This window comes from Trichosurus vulpecula, chromosome 1 (genome assembly GCF_011100635.1).
Source record: "Trichosurus vulpecula isolate mTriVul1 chromosome 1, mTriVul1.pri, whole genome shotgun sequence".
Taxonomy (NCBI): Eukaryota; Metazoa; Chordata; class Mammalia; order Diprotodontia; family Phalangeridae; genus Trichosurus; species Trichosurus vulpecula.
Genome location: NC_050573.1, coordinates 309698250 through 309714955, shown reverse-complemented (window position 1 = coordinate 309714955; position 16706 = coordinate 309698250). Strand labels below are relative to the sequence as shown.

The following is a 16706-nucleotide window of genomic DNA, read 5'->3' as shown; positions in this document are numbered from 1 at the left end:
GATTAAAGGGATAGATCATGACCTGGACTTGTCTATGCTTCAGGCATGAAAAAAGGTATCAAATGGGAGCAATGGACCAAGGCTCACCTGAATAATTTAGAAGGAAGAAGGAGGGGGAAAGGGAAGGGAATAAGCATTTATATACTGCTTACTATGTGCCAGGCACTATGCTAAGCACTGTTTACAGAAATTATCTCATTTGATCCTGTGAGGTAGATGCTGTTATTATCCCCATTACATCTGAGGAAACTCAAGCAGAGTTTACATGTCTTGCCCAGGGTTACACAGCCAGTAAGTGTCTGAGGCTTTATCTGAACTCAACTCTTCCCCACTCCAGGTCCAGTGCTCTATCTACTGAGCCACTTAGCTGCTTCAAACATAGTAGGAGTCAAAAATAGTTCTGTAATCCAGAACAGCCTGAAGAAAGGCCAGAGTAAATAAGTTTAGTTCAGTTAGAGAGAGCAATAAATTTTTAAAAGACAGGGAAGAGGGCACAGTGGCAGCTAGGGAAAATACCTGGTTGCAGGAGGCAAGACTGACTATAGGAAAAATACTGACAATAAATAGGGCAATAGGAAGAATACCATAATAGTTCATATGAGGGATGAAAAGATTCTCATCAAGATTTAAAAATAGGATGTAAATAAAAGCAGGAACATTTAGCTATGAATAGGGTATCAGAAATCAGTGATAAAAGTGAAAGATTATTCCATGACTGCATGGGAGAGGAATGTAATGGCACCAGAATCCAGTGTAATGGAGAACTTTGGGAAGGGGGGGAGTGAAGGAAGGAGAGGAAATCAGTCTTCCTTTCCTTCCTCTCCTACCAATGGAAGGAATTTGAGTGTGATAGGAAAAGATATATGTCATTCACATTCATATTAAAGTTTGCTTTCCTGTAAGTACAATCAACAACCTTACACAATGGCCTGAATATAAAAGGTTTGCAACCCTTTACTATAAGAAAGTAGGTCAAAATACACCAAAGTGAGAACTGCATGAATTACTAGAGAAATAGGAAGGAAACTTGAAGTCCAAAGTTCCAAAGAATAGTAGTGCTGAGTGGTTTATGAACAAATGATAGTAAAAAGAGGAAGATGAATCAAAAAATTGGCATTAAGATGGCTGCAAAAGTTTATTTGTAAATATTGAGACTATTACAAAAAGAATGATGACTTGTAATTCTCCCCTTTCACTGCAAACAGAAGAATGAAACAGGTTTCATATGCAACAGAAGCCCTTAATATTAAATGCAAATGAAAAAATTTTGGGGAGAGCTGCTAAGTATCTGATTCTTCTTCCCCACGGTTTAAAAAAAATGAAATCACTCCTGATATATCTAGCATGGTTCAAGAGTACTCCTACCTTGGGGCTGAACTGGCCACCTCAGGGTGACTATTCTGACATTACAATTCTACGACATGATGGAATTTTTATACACTGTGGCAGCAGTACTATTTCTATCCGGGACAAAGCTCTCATTTCTCATGTAACACTGTGTATTATAAATAGGCATGAGAATTTATTAAGAGCCACAGAGTCATGGAGCCTTTACTGGTGTTCCACTTTTTACATGAGGACTCAGTGCTTCTTATTTAAATCATCTTCTCCTACAAGTATCCACGGCCCTATTCTTAGACTAAGCTCCAAGAAACACGGAGAGAAACATGCTTGTATGTGACACTTTTCCACAATGGAATGAACAGAGCATTCTCCTTCTTTTAATATTTACTCTATCGATACTATTCTACTTTTATCATATATAGAATATGGTCAGTATTAAAGCATGTAAACCATTCCTTGGAAAAGTGCTGTAAATATGAAGAGAAAAACTGCAAAGCTGACCTTGTAAAATGGTTGTAAGACATTTAATAAACAAACTGAGAGAAACAGCATAATGTAGTCTGACTGGGGTTGTAGCATGGAGCAATCAAAATCAGCCTGGATACTGAGACAGAGGACCTGGGTTCAAATCCTAGCTCTCCTATTTTATTACTAGTGTGATTCTAAGCAAATTACTTAACTATTCTTGGCCTTGGTTTCCTCATCTGTAAAACAATGGAATTGGTTGGCCCAGATGACCTCTCAGTTCTCTTCAGGATCTAAACCCGGGATCTTAAGATTCTAAAACTGTAGGCCCTTGTGCTTGGATATTTAAGTTAATCTGTGAACAGATTATTTTTTTTTGTAGATTATTTGAATTCCTCATGCTTGTCTTTTAGCTACCAATTAGCAACATCTTCATCATGGAGTGTCAAGACTACAGAAAGAGGAGATAAAAAAGGAGTGACAAAATGGTCAGTGGGTATAGTTAATAATGATTAAAATGATCAAATGGAGGATTGTCAATAGAGTTCAATCATTCTTATCAGGACCCACCTCAATGTCAAAAATGGTAATTACAAGTTGGCTAAATAACTCACCTTTCAACAAGTTAGAAACTATGTTTGTATTTTCTTAGAGCCTAAGAGGTGCCGACAGTAAATCACATCAATTATTTAGTCAGCCCAGAATTCTGAGATAGAATTCTGTATGTTCATCAGGACATAGGTATCCAAAAAATTCAAAAGTTTCTTCAAAAGTGAGATTTTTAAAATCCACAGAAATCATGTTCCAGCTCATTGCTATAAAATTCTATTTTCCTACACATTATTTAGGGTATTTGGGGGTAAGCAAATGTAAATGTATACCAAAGAAATCAGAATAATTGACTCTGAGATTTGCAAGTGACCCTCCAAAAGGCCATGTGCTCCAACCTGTACCTGAACAAGAACCTGTTCTACAACATGTCCAACTAGTAGGCATCTGGTCTTTGCTTGAAGAACCGTACTTAGACAGAGCCCTCCCTCACTCAAATCAAAGTCAACTGCAAGTCGTGTTAACCTGATATCATAGGTCCTCTTCAAAAATGAAGGACAAACACAAACAAAAAATACCTAGACGGAACCCACTATTTCTAAAGGTAATAATCTATTTTCAGATGATTCTAATTCTTAGACTTTCTTTAAATCAAGGTTAAATCTGACTTTTTGTAACTTCTGCCCACTGTTCTTAGCTCTATCCTTTGTGACCAAACAGAACATATCTAAACCCTTTTCCATGGGACAGCCCTTCAAATGATTAAACATAGGTATTACATCTACCTTGCTTCCTCCTCTGGACACTCTCCACCTTGAGTTTACAATCCACTAAAAGCCACAGAATGTATCTAATTTCTCTTCCATAGGACAGCCCTTCAAATATTTAAAGACAACTATCATGCCTACTATGGAAGCTATATATCCTTAGTTATTTCAACTCATGCTCATATGGCATGATCTGGAAGCCAGTCCTGGTGGCAGCTTACTTAGGACCCCACAGGGGAGATGAGGATAGACAGAAGCTGGTCTGAAAAGATTTAGGGGTTTTAGGTCACTTCAGTGTGATGTGGTGGAAAAGAAATGTGATACAATCTTGGGCTATCCTAGGAACTAGGAACTGATTTGATTGGATAATGATCAGTTGAAAAAAATTTAAAAAATATTTAGCCTAAGAATAGAAGGAAAACATGAAAACTGTCTTTGGATATTTGAAGGGCTGTTGCATGGAAAAGCAGTAAGATTCTTTTCTTCTTGATCCCCATCAGCAGAACTTGGAGTAATAAGAGAAAACTGTAGAGAAGCAACTGTAGAGAGGCTTGCTATTAGGAAAATTAGAGCGATCAAAAAGTAGAATTGGCTGCCTTGGGAGGCTGGGATTCCCTCTCACTGTACATGTTCAAGCATTAGCTTGTAGAAGAGGTACTTGTTTAGGTAGGATCGGTCGAAGAAACTTCTGAGTTCTCTTCCAGGTCTAAGATTCTCAAGGAGGTATTTGTACTTGCCTTATGAGACTGGAAAGAACATTCTAAAGGGGGATTTCTGTCGGTAGGAAATTCAAATAAATATTGGTGAATAAGAACGAGAACAGTTTAGAATACACATCATAAGGAGAAGGTCAACATTTGGGAGCAAGCTAATAAAGGAGCAATAGAAGATTAGCCTGACTGAGAAGGGAGAAGTAAAGAATTAGGGAAAAAAACTGAATAATGGGCCATGGTATGGAGTTTTAACTTAAAATGAAAATATTTTTATTTATTTCATTAAAAAATCAACTCCATATTTAAATGCTAAGGGTACTTCCAATTTACAATATGAAAAATTACAAATTACAAAATCTATAAAAATTTTAAAAATTTATAAATTCTTTTTAGAAATCACCATGGAAAAATAATGTGGTCAGATGTCATTAATTAGGTGATATATTTTTAAAAGTGATATATTTTCAAAAATTTTAATAAAAATTTAGAGTTGGTTTATTCTTAAAAAAAACTAGCAAATATGTCTGCATTATACATTTCATTAGTTCAGGACAAAATGCCTCATATACATGATATTAATTTATAACTTTCAGTGAAAAGGAATGATATAATTTTAAAAGATACCTGCTTTAGTAGTCTTAGTATTACAGATAATGATGCTTAATGATTTTAAAATAATACACATCTATGAAATACCTGAGATAATATGGTTACAATATTTGCCAAAGATAATTATGAACTATTCATTTTAAACATAAATTCTATTTAAAGAAATAAAAAGAAATACATGCAATTCAGCCTAAATTTTACTATCATTAATTTATCTTAGAACTAAAGTTGATAGATAATAAAACTAAATTCCTTACCACAGAATTAAGGGGGAAAGGAACTCCAATGAGGGAAGCCATCAATGGTGCTATGTCAGCCTAAAAACATAAAATGTTCAGCTATTAGGATGTGACAAAATATTAGCAAAGCTTATTAAATAATTTTGTGCATTAACTCTATTACAAAGATGCACTGTTGTGTACTGGATGAAGAATGTTAGTCTTGGACTGAGGAAGACCTGAATTCAAGTCAGTTTTCTGAAACATAATGATTCCTGGGTGAGTCACATAAGGACTCAATATCTCAAGCATCCAGGCAAGGCTCTGAGATTTATGTACAGATGAGTGGTTAGAGGGAGCTTCCCTACACCAGTGCAAATAAGTTTAGGCCAAAAACAAAACCTCCACATTCGACCAAACAAAGCTACGTTATGGAATTCAATTTGCTGGTATTCTGATTCAGATCTCATGAAAGTGAAAGCCACATGAAATAAGAACCTCATCAAATTGCTAATTAGCTGAAAGTCGATGTTGTATTCTATAATGATTTCCTTTGTGACATATGGAGCAACCAAGAGCCTGAGTGCCTCCATATTTAGACCGAAGATAATTATGGGGAAATACATGTATCTGAGTAACAAATATCACAATAGTGTATTTGTTTAATTCCCTATACTAATGAATGGCTAACATATTTTACTCTAAAAGGATAGAGGTATTTTTCTACCTACTATATTATTATAGTAGGATGCCTTGTTTAGTCTCCATCTCATCTTTCAAATCATCCACACCTGAACTTAGCACTAGACAGGGGCAACTCACTTTCTGAAATCAGTCAAGAAAATAAATGCTGAAAATGCCTCATTAGGTATGATATAAATATGAATTATTCTAATAACTCAGAATCCAAACAAGTCTCCAAAAGTACTACTTTGAGACTCTATCATGACTTAGGGATGTCCAGTTTTGTATTTAATAAATGTTTTATTGATTTTCTAAAACCTGCCAAGTCTTGTGTTATACCTACAATATCTCATGCAACTATCTTTCTCTTTTTTTTTTTTTGGTGGTGGAAGGCAGGGCAATTGGGGTTAAGTGACTTGCCCAAGGTCACACAGCTAGTAAGTGTGTCAAGTGTACTGAATTAGTACACGTATCCTGGATTCATGCATGCACTATGGATGGACAATGAGTTGGGCCCAACACTGAAAAAAGGGAATGAAGGCAAGCTAGATTGCATTTGTGAAAATATGCTGTGCTTTTTAATCATTCCAAAATGCTCCCTCACATAAAATCCCATATTTTAAATATCATTATTCTTCCTTTAAGCTTTCTTCTTCCAGCTGATTCCCATCCATCATGATCACACAAGAGTATTTGAAATATGGAATAGCAAAGATAACTTTAATAGCAGATAAGACATAAAAGAGAAGGATTTTATCTCAAAGTCCAAATTGGACAGAAATTTCTTATATATGGTAAGGTTCTCCAGAAGCTCTTTACTTGGAGTTGACAATACATTGGTTATATAAAAATCTGAAAATTGGAATACCTTTTATATAAAATCACTAATCAATAAAAGTACAATTAGCTGCATGGCAAAAACCAAGGGACTGATGATCGTATACTGTCTAAACTATGACGTGAGTTGGATAGACAAGCCATAGAGCTGGTCCATCTGTATAAATAGCTTAGACTTCTTATATGGTAAAAAAAAAAACTAGCCTTCAAAAACCTGCACAGGGTTTTTAATAATTTAAAGCTTCCCTCTGAAACAAAGGCCCATCTTTTTCGCATTAACATCTTTTCTGTGATGCTATATGGCTGTGAATCATGGAACACCACAGTATTTAAAAAGTTAAAATTGTCTTGCCATCCAAAAGGCAATGGAGAGATGTATGATAGGTATGAATAGGCTGCAACATATTAATGATAAAGAACCTTGCAGAACATGTGGCATAAGAGATGATCAAAAAGATTTATGAGCAAAAATTAAGGTGGATCAATTAAGAAGCAAGAGTGAGAGATAATTAATAAACAGCTCCTTGGTAACCACAAACTGTCAAAAGAGCTAGAGGAAGACCTCTAGGACAAAAGGCGGCTGCTTACAAGGGACTGTACCTATGATGCAGTGGAAAGAGTAACGGGTTATGTGATCGAAGGACATCAGTCCAAATCCCACCTCTGCTTCTTACCTCTGTGACCTTGGGCAAGACATGTGACATATCTTCATCTCAGTTTACTCCTCTATAAAATGAGGAGATTGGACTGTATGACTCTAAGGTCCCTTCTAACTCTAAACCTATCATCCATGATCCTAGAATCCTGGACACTGACAAGAGCTGCATGATATTGAAAGATGCTGATGAGTTGTCCTTTGCCCCCTTTGTTGGGATACTTATATAGATAAGATTGCAGATCCTCCAAAGTGTCAAAACATTCATTCCTGTAGTGATGCTATCTGGCTGTGAATCACGAAACAACACAATCTTCAAAGAATTACAATCATGGATAAATGAAATAGAATCAAGAGAGGAATAGCAGACATAAGTAGATGGTAGAAAGTTACAAATGATGACTATATGAAAGAAGTGGTATAAAAGATATCATGCACCTATTAAGCTCCATTCTAAAAAAAATTTAACAAGTACAAAATAAAAAAACAAATAATTATAACTTATTATCATTATCAGAGTTTATAAATATAACTTTTTTTTGCTTTCCCAGAGCAATCTTTTTGAAGTATATGTATAGTATGATCAATTATATTTATGTTTTAAAATTTTTGATTTTTTAAGAAGGAGTCTAAGATCCAATTTAAGACCAGACTAGCCCATTTTCTATGCTATGCTATTCTAAGTCCCCAAACTCAAAAGTCAAAACCCAAAGCAAAAATGTGCTCCCAAAAGGCAACATGAAAAAAACTGGCGAGTTTATCACATCACTTTCTCCTCTGGCAAGCAAGTAAAATTAACTCTAAAACCCTACCCACTTTCCCTAAACCTGACATGCTGTCAAATATCAGTGCTACACCTAATTTTATCAGCTATGACAAGAAGAAATTATATACCTTGACTTTCAAAATATATGCAGAAATTCAGTGACTAACACTGTACAAACCTGGAGAAGATATAAAACTATCTTCCTCAGTTTTCTCATCCGTAAAGTGGGGGAAATAATATTTGTGTTAACAAAACTCCTTCTATATTCATTCTAAAGATAGTTATACAGAGATACAAGTGTCAAAAAAGGGTTGCTCTCAATAAAATACTTTGTCACCTGCAAAGGCAGATGTAAATATAATATATTATTATTTTTTGTACAGAACAAGAAGGAAAAACCCAATAGACTAAGCTAAAACTTTTTTTTTAAGATTAAGATGGCAGCCATCCTTAGGGCATACAGCTAGAAAAGTCAAGGAGAGAGGCTTTGATGGCACAAGATATAACTTATTAAGTGTAATCCTGCTTGACCAAAAAGCAAAACAAAACTCAGTCATAAAGTATCTCTAGCTCCAATTCAAGTTACAGCCATGATGGTAGTAGCAATAGTTACAAGAGACCCATTAATACCAACATGGTTTAGGGAGTGTTAGGGGTGAACTCTTCTCTGCCAGCACTAGATTCCAAGTGAATTGGAACAGATGTGCCAACAGTAAACTGAGCAACGTTAAAAGTGATATTTTGTACTACCCTGAAAATTCCCAGGTCAGTTTTTTCCTCAACTGTCAAAATCTTGAGCAAATTCAGTAGCATCTCCAACACTCTGGTTATTGCTCTTAGAATTAACTGTAATAGTGGTAAGATGGCAAGATTGGAGTCATAAATCCTATAAGCTCAGAATAATTTTATTACCAAATTTAAGCCAAAAAAGATACTTTTGCAAATGTACAATTTAATTATATTTGTGTAAACTGGGAGATTACCTGTACCTTACAAAATATAAGTTCTTTGAGGGCAAGGAATGTTTCATTTTTCTTTGTATCTCCAGTGTCTAACACAACATCTAACAGGCTTTTAATAAATGCTGATTGACTCATCAATTAACAAAGAATAACATACTCTCCCAACATGCTAGAGAGATGAAATTAATAAGGCTAAGATATCCCTAAGATATAAACTTGACATGATAGAGGAAAAGTCTCCTGACGGCTACTGTACATAGGTCTCTATTTTCAAAAAAAAAAAACAAAACAGGTAAAAGACAACTATTACACTTGTTCTAGTCCTTTCCCTCTTATACTTAACATTCACCTACAAGAATGTCAAATTTAGAATTAAAGAGAAAACATATATCATAAAATTCTAACTTTATCCAAAATGAATAGCAAAAAGATAAAGCTATATTACTTACAACAGAATCATAAATTCAAGGCTGGAAGAGATGTTAGAGATCATCTAGTTTAACACTCTCATTTTACAGATGAGGAAACTGAGGCCTAGAGAGATTAAATGACTTACCCAAGTAAGTTCATGCCAGTACTAAGAGGCAAAACTTAGGTTCTAGTGCAAGCCCTTTGATGCCAAATTCAGTACTCTTTCACCTATGTCACGCTCTTATCTAAAATTTCCATGAAGTACTACTTTCATCCTAGAACTAAGAATTGTTTTATAATGCATGTATTTTTAGCATGCAAAAGTCATTTTCAAAAAATTTACTAGGAAAGTGGCTTGAGATATCTTTAATTTATAGGAAAATAAAGACATTAATAAAAAAATTTTAGTATATATGCAAACCAAAAACACTGATGCTTAAATAATCATTTACTCCGTGATTAGAATGGTCTGTTGACTATGTGACTATTAGACTATAGTCTACTGACTATAGATAATATTTTTTCTTAAAACAATTTCCATAGTAAGGTACCACAATGTAAAAAAGCATAGAATATAATGACTGCAAAACAATTCTTAAAGAAGGAAACAGAATTATCATAGACTACAAGACATGAAGAAGCTATTGAGGTACTATATTTAAAATTATATGTACATGTATACATGTGCACATGCAAGCACATATACACAAACATACACACACATTATGGTATCCCTCATATACATAAATGACGTGCTTTGAGTTGGTTGTTTTTCTTTTCCTGAGGATAGACTTGGCTTGTGTCATCCACAGTAATTTGCCTAACTCCCCATCTGACCAATTATATTTGTAAGGCATCTGCAAGAGAGTTTAAAGGCCACAGAACAAAGCAAATATAAACAGCTCATATAAGAATAAAAACCACAGCAGACCATCTAAGTGAGCCGTCCAGCCATTGCAAGATAATTTATATAATAAATATTAATATATTTGGATTTACATAATTTCTCTAGTATTCAAGCATGATTCAAGGTAAGGTTTTACTATTAGGTACATCTGGAAAAGTTTTATCATAGAGAAAGAAATCTATTTGGACCAAAATATAGACCTGCCATTTCTAAATATTTCACTGATTTCTATGTCAATTTCATTTGTTAAGACCAAAAAAAAAGTCATTTCTTATCATACTACTTCTTATAGAATTCATCTCAATTCACCTTCTATAAAAAGTTGAAAGAGAAGAAATTAATGATTATTTGATACACATTTGATACCTGATTGACATCTCGTCTCTTCCAGTTCTCCAGCTGCCATTCTGAAAGACACAACAGGATAAAAAAGAAAGAACATTTTAAAAGAATAATATATTTTATTTCCAATAAGCTGTCAGTATTTAATGGAAAGAGACAGGTAGGTGGCACAGCGGATAGAGTGCTGGGCCTATTGTTAGGAGACTCTATTTCCTGAGTTCAAATCTGGCCTGAGATACCTACTAACTATGTGACCCAGGGAAAGTCACTTAACTCTGTGTCCCTCAGTTTCCTCAACTATAAAATGAGCTGGAGAAGGAAAAGGCAAACCACTCCAGTATCTTTGTCAAGAACACCTCCAATGGGGTCACAAAGAGTCAGTAAGGTTGAAAAATGACTTGAACAAACAAAAAGAAAAATTTAATGGAAAAGACAGAGCTAATTTTTTGTTGGTGAATCTTTTTTGTGATCCAAATGTGATCTAAATGTTTACTAACTCTCTCCAATCCCTCCTCCATGCAGCCACCAAAGTGATTTTCTAAAGTGCAGGTCTGTCTGTGTTACACTGCTACCCAAAAGTTTGGCCTGCCTCCCCATTAACTCTAGGGTAAGACCTAGGAACATCATTTCTGTCCTGTGTGTGACCTTAGGCTTTTCTGGGTCTCTGATTTCTCATCAATAAAATGATTGGCTGTGTCTATATTACTCAAAGATTCCTTCTACCTCTAAAATTTTCCAAGTTCTATGCCATTATGTCCATAAATAAATATAATATACAGTAGGACATAAAAGAGCATACAAAATCACTAAGTATTCAGAAGGAGTTTGCTTTTCTATGGGGAGCAGGGGTAAGTAACCTTTAAAATATGCCTTGAATGATGGGGAAGAATCTAGCTGGTAGAAATGGGGACAGATGGACATTCTGTCTGGGATGCCAGAAATGCTCTTTTTAGTTAAGACAACAGGTAACAGTTTTGAATGCCTCATCCTTCCTATTAGATCTACATAGAGATCTGAGAAATAATAAATTTTTTATTTAAAAGATTATATATTATGAAAAGTTCTAAAATTTTGCTTAATGGGTTTGATCAAAGAAATTATCTATTACTTTGTCATGCTGCTTTTAAAAAAAATTCATAGTTTGCTGACTCCCTGCATTGGCAATTAAGATGGGCTTTTAACTATTGTTCAACTAAGTGCCCTTGAAGAGTTGGGCCTTTGTTTCCTTGATTAAATTAGGAGTCCTTGATGACCTCCTTGCCTCAAGGGAAAGCCTAGTTTACATGGGTTTGAGTGACATGTTTGTGACATCAGAGGCTTTTAGACCACGTGGGTTTAAGTCACATTTTTGTGACGCTTTTAGGTCACATGGGTGAGTCGCATGTGTGACTCACCTTTGACCATGAACAAGATATATAAACCCAGAGGTTGGCATTCTCCCTTGGAGCTCTCAGCCGCAAGAGGAATGGCGAGTAACTCTGGGCCAGCCGCTGTTGAGCCCCCCGGCTTGTGAACTCAGATGTTGACGCTTTTTGGTAACTATGAATTATGATTTAGTCTGTTTCTAATGTTCTGAAGTTCAGGTTGCTGGCTTTTCCTCCTGAACTAAGTGAGTTTATATGTATATATTGGATTAAAATAAGATTTTTAACCCCTTAACGTTACTTTCCTTAGTAAAGCAGATCAAAAGAACCTGTGCTGGCAGCATTCTTGTTGTTGGGCTTGTGTTGGTCTTTCACCCCCACAGCAGCTGCTAGCTGAATTGCTGCAACATTCCCCATTAACCTCTCTGGTCAAATATACACACATTAAGAATCAGAAAACAATACAAAGCAGTCAATATGCCAAATAAGTAAGCAGTATTGCCATAAGACTTCAAAACAGGACAAGATCACTGTTAGTTATATTCCTCATTAAAGAATTGGGATTTAACCTTGGCCCTGAAGGATGGGTTGGATTTGAATAAGTGGTGCAGTGGATAGAGCACCAGGTCTGGAGTCAAGAAGACATATCTTCCTGAGTTCAAATCCAGACTCAAAAATTTACTAGTTGTGTGACCCTGGGCAAGTCACTTAAACCTGTTTGCCTCAGTTTCCTCATCTGTAAAATGAGCTGGAGAAGGAAATGTCAAACCACTCCACTATCTTTGCCCAAAATGGGGTCACAAAGAGTCAGTTATAACTGAAACAACTGTACAAAAGAGGAATGCTCCTCCAGCACACCCCTGGGTGGTCAGAGCACAGGGCTCACACTGAGGAGCAATAGGAAATAAGGTTGGGATGGTAGGCTTGGGATAGATAATGGAACATAGGCTAAGGAATTTAGATTTTAATCTAAAGCAACTTAGAATCAACAAAGGCTTTTGAGCAAGGATGTTATGTATTGAAAGCAACGTTTTTAGAAAGATTAATCAATTGAATTGTACAATCCAGTGGTCTGTGGACTTATAAACAGAAGACTTTAATTAGCTCATTTGATACTGAAGGGATAACCAAAATCCAAGATAAAGTTTTAAATAAACACATCAAAGGAAAGCAACAAAATATTAACTAGTGAAATATTTTTGTTTGGTTTTTACTTTGAATTCAACTTTTAACAAGGAATTTCAGGTAAACATTATCATGCTGGACTATAAAATAAAACCAAAAGTAAGTTGAATTTTGGCCTCTTCCCTTCTCATAAAATAAATAGGCCTCTGTCAGGGGAAGCCACATCCCTTATACACTCATTCTCCCCTGCTCCCACCTTCCCCCATGGCTCCTAATGTTTTTACCTCCTTCCCTCAATTGAGAATGTACATATAGCACAGGAGAATCTTTTAAAATGCTATGTCAGAAATAAAACTAAAATTCCTTCTGTTATGTTGAGCTATTTCTTCAACTGGGAAAGACATATTTGGACTCCTAATATACTTTGTTAATATTCAATGCAAAACTTTTGAAACAGGATGCTTGTTACTAAGGAAAATTAATTTTAATGCCATAACATTTGATTATTAATTTTAATTTTTTTAATTAATTCCTTTTTCTGTTTAAAATACCCACTTGGCTCACATAGAAAAACCATTTCCAGAAACTGACTGAGGAATATGGGCACATACCAGCCCCTCCTAGGACTTGGTCTGAGACTCTCTGTTTAATCCCATAAACAAAAGCTAAACTGGGCTGGTTCTTGATAACCAGTTGTTGCCAAGAGCCATTCCTGTGACCCTGGTCCCTTCATTAAAGTTGGGGGCGGCCAGACTCATGAAGGAGAAATAAAGCCAAAGAGATCTCTGATCCAGAAAGATTTTGCTTGTCAGGTCCACTGGAGGCTGCTGCATCTCATGACCAAGCCTCATTCCTCAGTTGACCTCCCTCACCCTTGACAATGAAGTAATGGGGGTAGGTTTGAGGCTGAGAATTCTTAGCCTAACTCCTCATTAAGTGTCCACCAATTAGGGTTGCCGGGAGGTCCCAATAACGTGCTGTCAGGAAGACAGGTCGGTATTTAAGGTGGCTCAGAGATTCCCTTTTCATCTTTGGTTATTGAGAAAGATTGCTGACCATCGCTTTACTGATTATTGGCCAGCCTAATTAACAAAATGATTTTTAATATCTGGAACTTTATCTCTAGGAATTTCACATGCCACATTACATAATGAATCACAGAACATAAACAATATAGAAGTCATTAAAGGAAACGGTTATTGAATATTTAAGATAAAAGTGGGGGATCTGCAACTACAACTTGAATGCAAGTATAAATCCATTAAGTCTAAATTTTGTGAAGTCTTACTTTAAAATCATGCTATTTTAAAATTTGCTAAGGATGTATTTTCATACCTTTCAAAAATTCATCTTCAAAGAGCTGGGTTGACACCTGCTGTGGATAACGGATTCCAGCTCCCCAAGAGACCAAAGGTGTTAAAGTCTCTGAGGCATGGCCAGCACCATGGGATCCTAGGAAAATTAAAAGGCAAAATGTAACACCCCACAGAGATATCAATTTGTGAGAAAAGCTCACATACTTTTCATGAGAAATTCAAACAGTTTGTCTAAAATTTTCACCTACATCCTTACCTTTCTTTTTTTTTTCTTTTTTTTTTTTGAGGGGGGAAGGCAGGGCAGTTTGGGTTAAGTGACTTGCCCAAGGCCACACAGCTAGTAAGTGTGTCAAGTGTCTGAGGCCACATTTGAACTCAGGTCCCCCTGACTCCGGGACCGGTGCTCTACTCACTGTACCACCTAGCTGCCCCCTTACATTTATTTTTACAGAATAGGCTAAAAAAAACTCTGATAAAAAAATCACTTTTCCCTCTACTCCCCAAAAAGAAATGTCATCCTAGCATAGTGATTGTCATATACTAGGTATTTTTTCATTCGCTCCTTAATCCTCTTGTCATAGCTGACTCTTGGTACCTGGTATCAAAATTTTATTGAATTAGTTTGCAGAAACAGAATTTTGCTGATACTAATTCTCTAAAGAAAGGTGTTATTCTCTATACCTAAAACTGGATTCCTTTTCCTATTTTTCCATAGCTATCTTTATCCTCTCATGAATATTACATTTTCTACTTTTTTCTAATATCTGATAGTGAGATAGGGCAGTGGAAGCAGCATCAAATGTGGGTCTAATGCTAACAAAAAAGTACTTTACTCATTGGTTTCCATTTGACAGTCCAAAATTTGGGGGGGTACCTATGATATGATTATACTCACTAAATCCTTCTTTATAATCCCCCATAGTCCAAACTTAAATGTCTGTGAACTGATGAACTTAACTAAAATTACAAAGAAATGGGATGGGCTTAGACAACAGGTCACCTCAAATATACAATGAAGTGTCTTACCAAATTCACCAAAATAGTACTCATATGTTCTCTCATTTCAGAAAACCTTTTATTACTTCACAAAAGAAAGGTATTTGCCTCCCACATTATCTCTGCCAAGCAAGAGACAAGTTACACAAGAAAGACACAAGTCCCTCCCTCTCTGTTTTACAATGAAAGCTGTTTAACTTGCAGAAACCACCACTCAAATACTTGGGGATTAAAGTGGATTCTGAAATATTGCCATGGTCTAAATAAACAGACCTTTGTAAACTACAGAAAATACCCCTCAATCCCTCTGTTCATTGAAAACATTTAGAATTTAAGATGACTAACCCCAATCAGTCATTCCATGATCAGAGGTAATGACAAAGGCTGTTTTCCCATCATTTTCATAAAAATCCTCCAGAAGGGACACTATTTCCTTCACTCCATCATCAACTTTTCTTATGTTGTCCTTGTATTCCCTGTGAAGTAATAGAAAAGAAAGTAATTACAAGTTTCTAAAGGAAATCCAATATTTATTTGGTTTGGCATGAAGGTGTCACACATATGTAACCAGTGTTTCTTGAAATACTCATACCGGTATACTCTTAAAACTAGAGCTTTAATTTGATTACTGAAACAGTTAGACATTTTTTTTTCTCCCTTGAAGAACAGAAGGACTACAAAAAGGATTTGAATACAGGCTAAAGAAGTTTCCTAATTAACACAAACCTATTTCTGAACTCCCTTTATTCTCAACATGTCTGTAGGGAAAGATGGAGCCTTTTAACTGTAGCTGTCTTAAAGCAAAAATTCACGATTCTTATTCTCCACCACATGCTGTAATGTTTTGTCATAAAACCAAGAACAAAAAGCTTGCAGTTAGACATTTATCCTATCAAAATTAAGTACTTTTGATTCAATGTAATATTTCTATATGTATAAACAGGATATGTTCAAGGCTAGCAACATCCTCTAACTTTGTAGGAAATTTGTCATGTACCATTTAAATTAAAAGACAATGAATTTACTTCATCAGTGATATTATTTAAAATCAAGGTAAAGGTAAATGTAACCCAAGACAAATGAAAAATAAAACATTCAAAATTAAGGATAAATTTATAAAACATTTTCCATTTGAGAACGGAAAATGAGAGGGCAATCCAGTCACATATTAGTACTAATGAGATATTAAAAGAATCAGAAGAAAGCCCCAGTACATTGGATGGGTCAACAGTGAAGAATGTTAGGACAGAATAGAGGGAAGGATCAAACAGGATGAGAAGCAGAGGGAGAATGGCACTTCAACCTGCCACCGGAGGAAGCACCCACAGTGATGAGACTCAGATATGTCTCTGATTCTGTGGCTGATTCCCCTTGCACTCTGTTCTCTGGAACCCTATTATATTGATAAACAACTCCCTGTCATCCTACATCTGATGCCCAATAAAGACGTCTTATTGTTTGTTACCTTGCCTGCTACCTCCTCCGAGGTTGTTGGTTCCACCTCTCTTTCTCTTCTCCCACCACACTATCCAACACACAGGACCAAGAGTAGTTGACAGAGTCCTTTCCCCTGTCTGTAATTTCTAGACTTTTCCTCTGCCACCATTGCTTAATGACCTCTCCTTAAAAGTTCATTTCATCCATTTCTCTCACCTCTTTGTTGCTTCAGTTAACTA

The 16706-nt window shown here is 35.7% G+C and overlaps 1 protein-coding gene across 4 annotated transcripts in view; it reads right to left on the bottom strand.

Moving 5' to 3' along the window:
* The window catches only part of PIGN (phosphatidylinositol glycan anchor biosynthesis class N), a 215984-nt gene that overhangs the window by 123141 nt on the left and 76137 nt on the right, over positions 1-16706 (bottom strand). For all 4 annotated transcript variants that reach the window (XM_036765383.1, XM_036765375.1, XM_036765395.1 and 1 more), the window contains 4 exons: positions 15376-15506; positions 14054-14170; positions 10254-10294; positions 4705-4764 (listed from right to left, as the gene is read on the bottom strand). In XM_036765383.1, the coding sequence (XP_036621278.1) occupies positions 4705-4764; positions 10254-10294; positions 14054-14170; positions 15376-15506 (349 nt within the window). The remainder of the gene's footprint in view (positions 1-4704; positions 4765-10253; positions 10295-14053; positions 14171-15375; positions 15507-16706) is intronic.